We start from the raw sequence: 12,398 nt of genomic DNA on the forward strand, positions 1-12,398 counted from the left end.
AGGGCGTGCAGTTGGGTCCTCCAATATCAGCGAGTTTTATCATTTCTATCAGCATCGAATTATGATTCCAATAATAATCGTAATAATTTACCACTGCCAATATGTAGCCTTCGTACAAATACTTTTTTCTTCATCGAATGTCATTTACCCCTTCACTCACCAGATGTACAATTTTGACAAATCGTCTATCTTGGTGTGTCGAACAAGGAGGATAGGAGGAAATAGAAGGAACGGTAGTGAGTGGTGAGATGAGGAAGCAAAGAAGGGTGTAGAAGAGAAGAAGCAAGCTTTCATAGATTGGTTACAAATTAGGATGAGAGGTACAAAGTAAAGGGAAGAGGAGTAAAGCATAAGATAAAGGAGGCAAAGAGGAGAGTAGATGTGAAATGGGGTATGAGTATGACAGAAATTTGTGAAAGTGATAAAATGTTTTGGAAGGAAATTAAGAGAGGAGGAAGAGGCGAATCAAGTAGAGAAGAAAAGGTAAAAGGTGCAGATGGAGAGATGATAATGGAAGAGAAGGCAGTGAGAGGAAGGTGGGCAGAGTATTTTAGGGAGTTACTAAATGTGAAGGAGGATTGGGAAGGAAAGGTAGTTGCAGTGGGAAGCGCAAAGAAAATGACCATGATGAGTGAGGAAAATGGAGGAGAAATAAAGAAAGATGGAGTAAGATGATGAGAGCAGGTAAGGCACCTGGGTTGGATGGATACCATACAGAATGTCTGAAAAAAGAAGGTACAGTGATGGTGGACTGGTTGGTGAGGTTATTTAAGGTTTGTTTAAGAGAGGGTAGAGTGCCGGAAGACTGGAGGAGTGCCTGTATAGCTCCATTGTACAAGGGAAAGGGGAACAAGTGCGATTGTAGTAGTTTCAGAGGGATCAGTTTATTAAGTGTAGTTGGGAATGCTTATGGGAGGATCATGACTGAGAGGATTAGGAGATAAACAGAGGGAGTAATTGGTGAGGAACAGTGCGGGTTTAGGACAGGTAGGGGTTGCGTAGATCAGATTTTTATAGTAAGACAAATATGTGAGAAAAGTATAGGAAAAGGTAAGGATGTATTTTTGGCTTTTATGGATCTGGATAAGGTGTATGTCATGGTAGACAGGAAGGCACTGTGGGAGGTATTGCAGATATATGGGATAGGAAGAAAACTTTTAAGAACAGTTAAGAGTTTTTAAGAGAGTAGTAGAGCTTGTGTTAGGATTAAAAATGGAGAGAGTGAGTGGTTTGAGGTAGAATGTAGATTGAGAGAAGCGAGTAAATATCTGGGGGGAATAAAAAGTGTAATGAGAAATAGACATTAGGGAATGGATGCTAAGAGGAGATTGTATGAAGGAATGATTGTGCCGACAGCACTGTACGAGGCAGAAACATGGGCCATAAGGGAGGAAGAGAGGAGTTTGAATGTGTTTGAGATGAGGTGCCTGGGAAGTATGATAGGGATTACTAGGCTGGATAGCGTGAGAAATGAGGAGGCGAAGAGGAGAACGGGGGAGGAAATGGAGTTGGGAGATAGGGTTGATGAAAGAGTATTGGGATGGTTTGGACACATGGAAAGAATGAGTGAAGAAAGATTAGTAAAAGATGTGTGGAAGGCAGAGGTGGAAGGAGTGAACATGAGGGGACGACCTAGGATGAGATGGATGGATGGGGTAAAAGGGGCATTGGGAAAGAGGGGAATGTCTGTTGAGGAAGGACGGGAGAGGACAGAAGATAGGGGTGAATGGAGAATGGTTGTGTATGGATGATGCCGTGATGCATGAGGGGGAGTGGGTGGGGGATGGGGGGGTGAGGGAGTATGTATGAGAAATAAATTGACGCAGCCCGAAGGGATTTTCCCCCGTCTTCCCCTTTTCTGCATGAAGGGACGAGGAGGTGGGGGGTCGCCGATTTAATGAAGCGGCCTTGCTATGGATGTGCTGTGTCTTGCGACACTCCTTCTGACTCAGGGCAGTGGACGAGATGCAGGGATGACCCGTCATCCAGGAGGTGCCGAGATAAGAGGAAGGGAAGAGGGTAGAAGGGAGGTATGTAGGGGATGGAATGGGTGGAATGGTTTTTGTCCCTTTGTTTTTTGGCTAACTCCCTTGTAAGTGGGGAAAAGGTATATGTCTATCTTGGCATGTGTGGAAATTCCATAATCATAAAATATATGTTATGCCGTAATCCACAAGAACATTTTCTAATGTTTATCAACATTGGCAACACCTCTTGTATCCAGGCTTTGATAATCCATCATTCCATGAGTTAGGTAGTTCGTTACATATTGCATTTATTACAGTGCTTTGTTGCCATAAAAATATGATAAATTGTGTAGTACTAAACAATTCAATGTATCTAGTGATAAGTAAAATGATAGAAAAGAAGGTAAAATAGAAAGATGAAAGAGCTTAGGCTTACTCAAACGCAGATGAGAATTTGACGATCACATGTTATTTTAGTGGCTGCTTCCGTGTGAATACTTAACCAAATATCAACACATTGTAAAAAATAAACTTATTGAAGGTTAGAAAATATTCCATAGCAGAAATTTGAATACACTGAAAGTATTCACTCATATTTCCGTATGATTACCAGTAATGCGGTCATTTTTGTCTAGTGTAGCATTTTCATGACTGCAGTATTCATCAGGAAATATTGCACCTTACAAAATAATTTCCAGCACCCCAGGAGAAGAGATGTTGTAGTATTTATGGAATATTTTTCTTCATGGTTTATTTCAAATTCCTCGTTTATGTTACATTTTGAGATTATTCAGTGAGGCATTTCGTTCACAGTAGACAGCATGCGATGTGATCCAAGGCCTATTTTGATCGGTATCATATTGAGCGAATAGTTTTACTTTTAACCTATGAGTGTCACAGTGACATTTCTGTTCAAACTAGCGGCGATTAGAACTTGTTATTTTGTTTTTTCCTCTTTACTCTCATTCATACGTGAAACAAAACAGTACTTTAAATTAGCCCAAGGACTTCTTTGTGACGTCAAAGCGACTGGCTTATTTCTATTATTATTCTTGCAGGCTGTCGAGTAAACTTAGCGGAAAAATGCTTTCGACAGTTCTCTATAACTAATACAGTTTTATTTGCCATAGCAGGATAAAATTGGATCGGTTACAGTAGTGGTACATGAAAAAATATGATCTTTTAAATTTCAAGGAATATTTTATGCAATGCTAAGTTTATTTACAATTAATCCGACGTTAAACAGCTGATGGCGGTAGTAGTTCTTCTCTCTGGTCAGAGATGGCGCACCTGTTCTACACCAAGTCATCTGTTAGTCTGTTTCAAGACTTGTGATTGGTCAAAATGGCCCCCAGTTTTCAATGATTTGCCAGTGTCCACCAATGATAAGCACCTTTTCATGGAGAGATGTTTACAACAGAAAATCGCCATGGTTCACGACGGTAATAAGGATGAAGCTCAAAAATGCTTCGATCTAGCACAGAAATTCTTCCAAGAAGGCAATCGCGATAAAGCTATAAGGTTTGCACAGAAAGCAGAAAAATTATATCCATCACCACAGACCCAAGGTAAGGCAGTAATACAGGAAAACTGGGATGGGTCGTAGCGTCGGCTGCTAGGAACTGCCAATTATTTGGTTTCATGACATTTAATCTTTAATGATCACGGAAGCTGGGAAAGCGAATAATAGTGGTTAATTTCAATATATTTTTCGTAATATATTATCGTACGTAAATTTGTTTTAGTTCTTAGTTAATTGTTAATGTGAGTAGTGCTGATGTCAGCATATCCATAGACGAATGCAAGTATCTGATGCAATCAGTCAACGGGGATTTTTGTTCTTAGTCCCGGAAAATCAAAATTTTATGATTTTGTACATAACGTTTCTGCGATTACATGTATATGTATGTATATATTGTAGTATGCAAGGTTGACTAGGGTATATCATCTTTGTGATGGGCGAAGGCGTGAACAATTCTTGTTGACAAGGCCAAAATTTTATAGACGAGGACGATTGCGAAAGTGTTTTTTATGGAATATATCTTATGCATGTCATATCTTTCCTCTATACTAAAATCGTGAATGAGATGGGATGGGATCTTGGGAATAATTTATATACAATTGCTAAGTAGTAGGAATTGTTTTGGAGGGTCATTTTTATATAAGGTTAACTGTTCAGATGGGTACAGGAATCCTGGAGGTCATGTATGGAGACAAAACATCCTCCCTGACCACTCTGATGCTAAACATGGCTAAATAAATTCCTTTGTGATGAGAACATAGAGAAGGCCCCCTTATTCTGTCCACATAATTTTGGAAAAACTTTTCTGCTTGGAAAGTAGTGTCACCCTGAATATAGATCAGAAAACTTGTATAAAGATGTATGATTTTTTTTTATTATTTGTTCATGATTTTTAATGGTGTGATTTTACAGTGACCATTTTAATAGTAGTAACCACAGCAGAGCTTGCTATTTTCACTGTACATTCATGTTTTGACAATTTATCTTGTATATTCATTTTTATTTTTATTTATTTTTATTATTTTCTTTCTTTTTTCTTCTGTATATTTTTATGTTAGGTTTAGGTAGATTAGCATATGTTTATGTAAAGAAAAATTGCATGTTATCTTGCACACTATCATTGACTCCAGCAACAACATTATCTGTTCATAGTATTTTATGGGCTCAACTAGTTGCTATGGCTGGTTTCTTAGGCTCCTTTGATCTATTGCAAGAGGGAACTAGAACAATGGATTGATTAGTTAGGATTTTCATTTTCAAAATTTTACTTTATTTTGATCTGCAAAGCATACATAGCTAATATTACACCATACTGTGGTGATGATGGGAAATGCAGCATAGTGTTTATGTATTTTTCTTTTTGTTCTCTTTCTTGTTCTCAAAACTGCCATAGTAATGACAGCATCATCATCTACAGTTTAGCAGAAATTATACAAACACCAGACAATTTATGAAAGGAAAGAAATAATTATGACAGTTGGGAGATTAAGCTATTAATGATTACCTGAGAAGTTCTGTAATTGTTATGTACAGTGAAAGTATCAGAGCATGCTAAAATAATTGTATGATGAAAATATGATCATGAGTCCTTTGGATAGGTTAGGATTGATATTACCAAGTATTGGCTAGGATTTTCAAAATAGTCTTACTGATAAAGGCCTGTCATGGCTTAGCGATAGGACACACACATTAGCAGCCACCAAGGGAGGTTAAACATATGGGTTTGAATTGTGGTCGTTTTGTAGAGATTAAGATGGACATCCATTCAGAGAAAGTATCCTCAGCTGCCAAAAACAATGTCCTTTTTTAGGCACCATCATGGTCCTAACAAGGAAGTTCATAACATAAAACTGCATCATAACAGATGACAATACAGATTGAACATGTGTTACTTACATAGTTACAATTGTATCATTGGTATTGTTTGGTTGTTGTAGGTTCCTCCCCACTGACTTCCACATAAAAAGTGTGTTAGCCATTTCTTGTAATTGTGGATATCTGCCTCTGATTTTTTATTTATAGTGTATGTCAAAGAACTTCAATAGATGTTTAGTTTGTCAGTTGTTATTATGACCATTCTATGTGGGGATAATTTCCTGTTGAATCCCTTTTACATTTGTTGGATGATGTTTGTGAAAAGTGTATCACTGGAGTGCCCCTCCGTAAATCTATGTTGGATTTTAATATCTGGACATACACTCACCTACTTAGAAAAGGTTCAAGATCTTGATAGGTAGTCCCCACCAGTTACCAGCTTTAACCTCGTTCTGGACTTTACCAATGACAAGATTTCTTGAAGCATCATCTTGGAACACAATGAAGTCTACTTTGCACTTTAGTGTTGTTTTAAATGGGTTCTTTCTCCTTTCCATACTCTTCATGGTGTGTTGTAACCCATATTTTTGGGTTTTGGGGAGACCCTTGTAAAGTGGTTCATTCCTGTGACCCCAAAGTTGTGTAAAATCTCTCTCTCTCACTGTCCTCTCCAGCTCCCACTCACTATCTATCTCAGTCTCTCGCAGTCCTCTCCTCTCACTCACTGTCTCAATCTCTCACTTCCTCCCATCTTGTCTCCCATCCTCCCTTCCTCATACCCTCTTTCTTTCCCTCACATTCTTCCACCTGTCCTTCATCCCTTCCTTCCTCCTTTCTGACTTTCCGCCTTTCCTCCTTTCGGTAATGAATAGAAGTGCAGAGGTAATTATTAAACTCTATCTAGCGATAATTAGACCCATCCTTGACTATGTGGTACAGTTTTGGTCTCCGTCCTACAGAATGGACATAAATTCACTAGAATCAGTACAGAGAAGAATGACCAAAATGATACATGGACTCTGAAATTTGCCTTACAAAGAGAGCCTTAGGCACCTTAACTTACACTCTCTGGAAAGACGCAGAGTGCGGGGTGATCTAATAGAAGTGTTCAAGTGGATCAAAGGTTATAACAAGGGTAATGCAAACAAGGTCATCATAATAAAACAACAGGGCAGGACTCGCAGTAATGGGTATAAACTGGACAAATTTAGATTTAAGAAGGAAATAGGCAAGAATTGGTTTACTAATAGGGTGGTTGATGAATGGAATAAACTTAGTAACCATGTAGTAAGCACTGAAACTATCAGTTGTTTTAAAAAATGATTAGACAACTTTATGGATGGGGATGACAGATGGTGAGGGATACGGAGCTGCCTAGTGTAGGCCTTATGGTCTCTTGCAGTCTCATATGTTCTTATGTTCTCTATCTCTCTCTCTCCCTCTCTCCCTCTTTATCCCCCCCTCTTCCCTTCTTCCCCCCTCTTCCCTTCTCCCCCTCCCCCTCTTCCCCCTCCCCCTCCCCCTCTTCCCCCTCCCCCTCTTCCCCCTCCCCCTCTTCCCCCTCCCCCTCTTCCCCCTCCCCCTCTTCCCCCTCCCCCTCTTCCCCCTCCCCCTCTTCCCCCTCCCCCTCTTCCCCCTCCCCCTCTTCCCCTCGCTTCCCCCCTCTTCCCCTCGCTTCCCCCCTCTTCCCCCTCTCTTCCGCCTCTCTTCCGCCTCTCTTCCCCTCTCTTCCCCTCTCTCTCCCCCTCTCTCTCTCTCTCTCTCTCTCTCTTTTCCCCTCTCTTCTCCCATCTTCCCCTCTCTCTCTCTCTCTCTCTCTATATATATATATATATATATATATATATATATATATATATATATATATATATATATATATATATATATCTTTCTCTTTCTCTTTCAAAAGTGCTGTATGGGAGTGAAGTTTAATTCCCTCCCTGCATTAGTAGGGTTTCACATCCCCAAGGCTGAAGATTTCAGCATCATTGCACTGCAAGCAGGCACTACAATTCCTCTGGTGGGCAAGGAGTGTGAAAGTTCTCAGCATTACCCATAGATTTGGCCATGTATGAGTTCAGACAGAGTGTAACAGTTGTCAGTCATGAGTCCAACATGTGATCCAAGATCATGGTGAATTATATGGTCAGTAAAAAGGCACAGTTGTGGTCTTTATTTGAGAATGACAGATACGCATTGACTGATGAATGTTGGGAAAGCAAGAACATGATGCTAGCCACCAGTGCCTTTTGGTGAAATGGCATAGAGACTTGATAGAAGGAGCTGAATACAAATCTTTTCTAAAAATAAACAATGATTTACCTATGAAAAAATTAACAACCAATTATTGAAAATAAAGGATTATTGAACTCACAAACACACCTCATGAATTTGAGGCTAGGTATGATACGATATTAGAGAATAGGATATGGGACCCAACGAGCATTGCTCCTTTCCTGTATACAACAATTAAGTAAATGCATACCAAACGTGTTTTCCCTTTACAAGAGGGCTAGCAAAATGTGCAAAAAAAATCCATTCCACCTTTCCCATCATTGCAGTTCAGGGATTGAGCTACCATCCATTGTCCATTTATTGCTCCTTTGAATGTATAGTGACTGGTGATGGTTTAATGGTATTTTCTTTGGTTTCCAGAATTTCTAGACCTTCTAAATCGATTAAATGGTACCACCAATCACACGCCTCACAGTAATGGAACTGCTGGTGGAGGAGGCGGAGGTGGTGGTGGAGAAAGTAGTAGTCCGAGTGAAAATGTTCGACATAGGAAGAGGTCAACAACAGAAGAACCTGCTGATGCAGGAGGAAGCCCAAGGGCATCACCAGCCACTACTCCCACAGCAGAATATACACCAGAACAGCTAACGGCAGTGAAAAGGTAATGATCGGTGCTATTCTTTTAATTCTACACACATGCATGGGTAAATCAAAATATATACCCACCTTACACCCAATCCACCCCCATCTGGAAGCCCATTCATTAGCCCTGTCAGCTTAACACCATGTGGATGAAGGGTCCACTCTGTCCCCCATGACACTGCTCAAGTCAGGGGCAGCGCAACAAGAAGCATTCACCACATGAGCACCCAACAGCTGGAGCTTGTTTACCCCTTTTGCTTCATTATATGATGACAACCTCACCCATTTAGAACCACAACCCATTGACTCCTATCTTTTGCACACACTCTTGCATTCATTGCCTCTTTCACCATATTCATGGTCTGCCCTTCAAATTCCCTCCATTCTCTTATGTTTTCCACATCCTTTATATGCTAGTCTTTCTTCACTCGTTCTTTCCATATACCCAAACCATCCTATTATTATTTGGTCAATCCTGTCTGGTAGCTCTCTTTCTGCCCTGGCTATCCACCACACCCACACATTTCTCACACCATCCATTCTTATAGCCCCCACCATTCCTTTTATACACATTATTTCAAACATGTTTAGGTTCTTCCTTTCTGCCTCTTGAATTCCAGGTTTACATACATTGCATTAAGCATTCCCTTGTATAACTTCTGTTTGTATATATCTCCAAATATCCACTTCTCATTATACTTTTCATTCCCCTAAACATTTACTTGTTTACCTTACTCTCTGATTTACCTTTACCACCACTTCAATTCAAGCTGCATGACACCAAATACTTAAAGTTCTCCACTCCTAATCTCTCTCCCTTTAACCTCACCCCTTGCATATCTCATCACCCTACTTTTGCTGACACCCTCCAAAACTCAGCTACAAGTACAGTGTCACCTGTGAACTACTGGTTCACCTCCCACTTCTCATTCACCAACTCTAAACCTATGCCCGACACCCTCATGATTACCTCACTTGCCACCCCACTCAAATATATATTGAACAACCATGGTTACATTATGCAACCCCGGGCAGCACAAATGACTCATTCTTCCCATTCTCAACCCTCATGCAAGCTCTACTATTCATGTAAAAAATTTTGACTGCCATCAAGAGACTCCCTTTATTCAATACATCTGCAACACATTCCATAATACCTCTCCGTCAACACTGTCGTATGCCTTCTCAAAGTCCATGAAAGCCCAAAAGACATCCTTATCTTGAGCCAAAAGCTTTCTGCACATGTCCCACTACAAAGGATTTATCAAAATATCCTTTTTCTCTTCTAAACTCACACTTGTGTTCCCCTCCAAGTCTCTTCCATACATTTTACAGACTACACTTAACCCCTTCATTACCGATCCATCAACCTTACATAAACAAACATTTCAAACCGTCCCATGAATGGCTGTAGCCTTATGTTTGTAAACACAGACACTTGCCACCACGTGGGTAGAAGTAACCCAGAAACCGAGGCCTTGAGAGCCCTCAATACACACAGCTTATAACTGTGACACGTGCGTGTCACGGGGAACACGCTCGGTTCCTGGCAGGTGCACTCAGCCATGACACGCAGGTGTCACAAAACACACATCTGGTACTCAAGGGGTTAACAGTCTAACCCATCTAAAACTACTGCATCAGGCTTATCCACTTCAGCTCTCCACACTCATTTTGCTAGTTGTTCCTTGTTCATGATTTCCAAATGCCTAAACCATCTCAACACTCTTTGATCTATTCTAACTGATAGTTCTCTTACCATCCCCATTCTCTGCCTCGCCACCACATCTCTCACTCAATGCATCCTTATAGTACTGACCATAATTTTACTTTCTACCTCCAATGAATTCCCAAATACCTACATCATAAAGTGCCATGGGCACAATCACAGCACATTAATTTGAGGCTCCATCAATGATTTTCTGGATATTATGACTTGTCCATCTCCCTATGACTGGGGAAAGGCCCTTTGGTATGTTAATATATACTGTACATATAACTGTAGTATAATGTGTTCAAATTGCTCATCAAACCTTTCTGTTCACAGGATCAAGCGCTGCAAAGACTACTATGAAATTCTGGGCATTAGCAAAGATGCTACAGACAGTGACCTTAAGAAAGCATATCGGAAGCTTGCCCTCCAGTTTCATCCGGATAAGAATAAAGCACCTGGAGCAGATGAAGCCTTCAAGGGTAAATATTGATTGGTATTAGGAGGAGGAGGATGCACACACACATGCACACACACACACACACACACACACACACATACACATAGTTTAGATAAAATGAGATATGAAGATGGGACACCACGAGCATAGCTCCCCTTCCCGTAAAATACAACTAGGTAAATACACACACACACACACACACACACACATGGAAAGAAGTAAATGAACAAATAAAAGCAATGACAAAACAAAAATGGAAAAAAAACATAGGAGAGGATGATGTACAACAACTCAGGAATGAATGTAAGACCAAGAAAATGTTAAGGTAATTTTTAAAGAAATAGTTAATCAACAAATGCAGGAGAATGCTGAAGATGCAGTCATCAAGGTAATTAAAGAAAAAGAAAATCTAGTAAGGAATACAGTAGACAAAAAAAAAGTGTATAGTAGTAGATGGTCTAAACTCTAAAGGAAAAACATGACCTAAATTGGTTCCTGAGAGATGAGAAAAAGAATTGGCATGAAAAGTTCTAAAAGTAGTACAAGATGAAGAGCAAGAAATAGAAAAGGAAATAGAGGAAGTGCACAGAATGGGATATGCAGAAGGAAAAAGGCAACCCCTAAAGATCAAATTAAAGTCACAAATGGCAGCAGAAGAAATTTGAACAAAAACAGGAAAATTAGCCATAAGTGAATGCTACAAAAGTATAGATAAAAAGAGACATGAATGATTAGGAGAGAGAAAGATAAGATATTAAGAAACAAAGCTAAAGTAAAAAAAGGAATGGAGACCAAGTGCAGTTTTATTGGAGAGTTTTAGACATGAGACTGAGAAAATGGTATATTCAAGAAAAAGAAATGAAAGGTTCAGAGGACGAGATGCAGAGAGTAGAAAATTAAAACTAGCTTATGCCAATAGAGACAGAATAATCTTAGGATTAAATGAACTAAATGATTACCTGTCAGAAGAAAACCCAGACATAGTGGGAATTGTGGAGACAAAATTAAGGGATCCACTATTACCAGTGTTGGACATAGATTATATAATCACTGGCTTAGAAATAGAGAGGAGAAACAGGGTGGAGGAGTCATTTTCTTGGCTAAGAAAAACTTAAATGTGACTAAAGTTACATATGGAGAGAATAGGGTGGAGATGATCACAATAAGAGTTGAAGATAGTGACATGAAAAGCAAAAAGTGTGCAGGAATTTATATGTCCCCAAAAACAGGGTCTTGGAGAGAGATTATTCTAAAATGTTAGATGATACAAGGCTTTCATTAACCACTTCCATGTGGTGACGCCTACGTAGGCGGCATGAGGAGCAAGTGGGTACTCGATGATGCCGACGTCGCCATCTTGATTATATTTATTGTAGTCGTACCTATGTGATTTCCATTCTCTCTAAACTGGCTTCTTCAATTTTCTATGGTTATCAAAATACACGGGTGAAAGAGAACGAACGATTGAGCACTGACTTTATTTTTTATAATGCAATTATTATGACGCAACATCGCACGTCGGGCAGCTAATGCTGCCAGACATGTGATGTGCCCCGGAGTGAAGAGGTTAAACGAAATGCTGAAGGATGGAGGTAATGAAGTACTTATGGGATATTTTAACGGCAAAGAGATGACAGTGAAAGGTGGAGAGGATCAATAGGAAAATTTATTACTCAGCATGGCTATAGAACATACAGTGACACAATGGGTAAAAGAAAAGGATCACATGAAGAATCGTCACCCCAGACTTCAGCAGGGTGACAATTCTTCATGTCGGCCATCCTAGGGTGACAATTCTTCATGTGGATCATTCTGGGTTTACGATTCTTCAGTTGTATAAGTTGATAACAATAAGCATAACCCCCATTCAACCTAACCTAACCTAGCCTAACCTAACTTAACCTAATCTTTACTCCACTGTTGACGCAGCCCAAAGGGATTTCTCCCCGTCCTCTCCTTATATGCAAGGGGGAACGGAGAGGGGGGGTCGCCGATTAGATGAAGCGACCTTGCTGTGCATGTGCTGTGTCTTGCGACACTGCTTCT

At 40.0% G+C, this 12,398-nt stretch overlaps 1 protein-coding gene across 1 annotated transcript in view; it reads left to right on the forward strand.

The window, feature by feature from the left end:
• Positions 1 to 3,201: 3,201 nt before the first annotated feature.
• The window catches only part of LOC143034416 (dnaJ homolog subfamily B member 12), a 77,427-nt gene continuing 68,230 nt past the window's right edge, over positions 3,202 to 12,398 (forward strand). Inside the window, exons 1-3 of the mRNA XM_076200432.1 lie at positions 3,202 to 3,535; positions 7,960 to 8,200; positions 10,229 to 10,374. Of these exons, the coding sequence (XP_076056547.1) occupies positions 3,217 to 3,535; positions 7,960 to 8,200; positions 10,229 to 10,374 (706 nt within the window). The 5' untranslated portion in view covers positions 3,202 to 3,216. The remainder of the gene's footprint in view (positions 3,536 to 7,959; positions 8,201 to 10,228; positions 10,375 to 12,398) is intronic.

Source organism: Oratosquilla oratoria, chromosome 17 (assembly GCF_046742065.1).
Source record: "Oratosquilla oratoria isolate Oo_2021 chromosome 17, ASM4674206v1, whole genome shotgun sequence".
NCBI lineage: Eukaryota > Metazoa > Arthropoda > Malacostraca > Stomatopoda > Squillidae > Oratosquilla > Oratosquilla oratoria.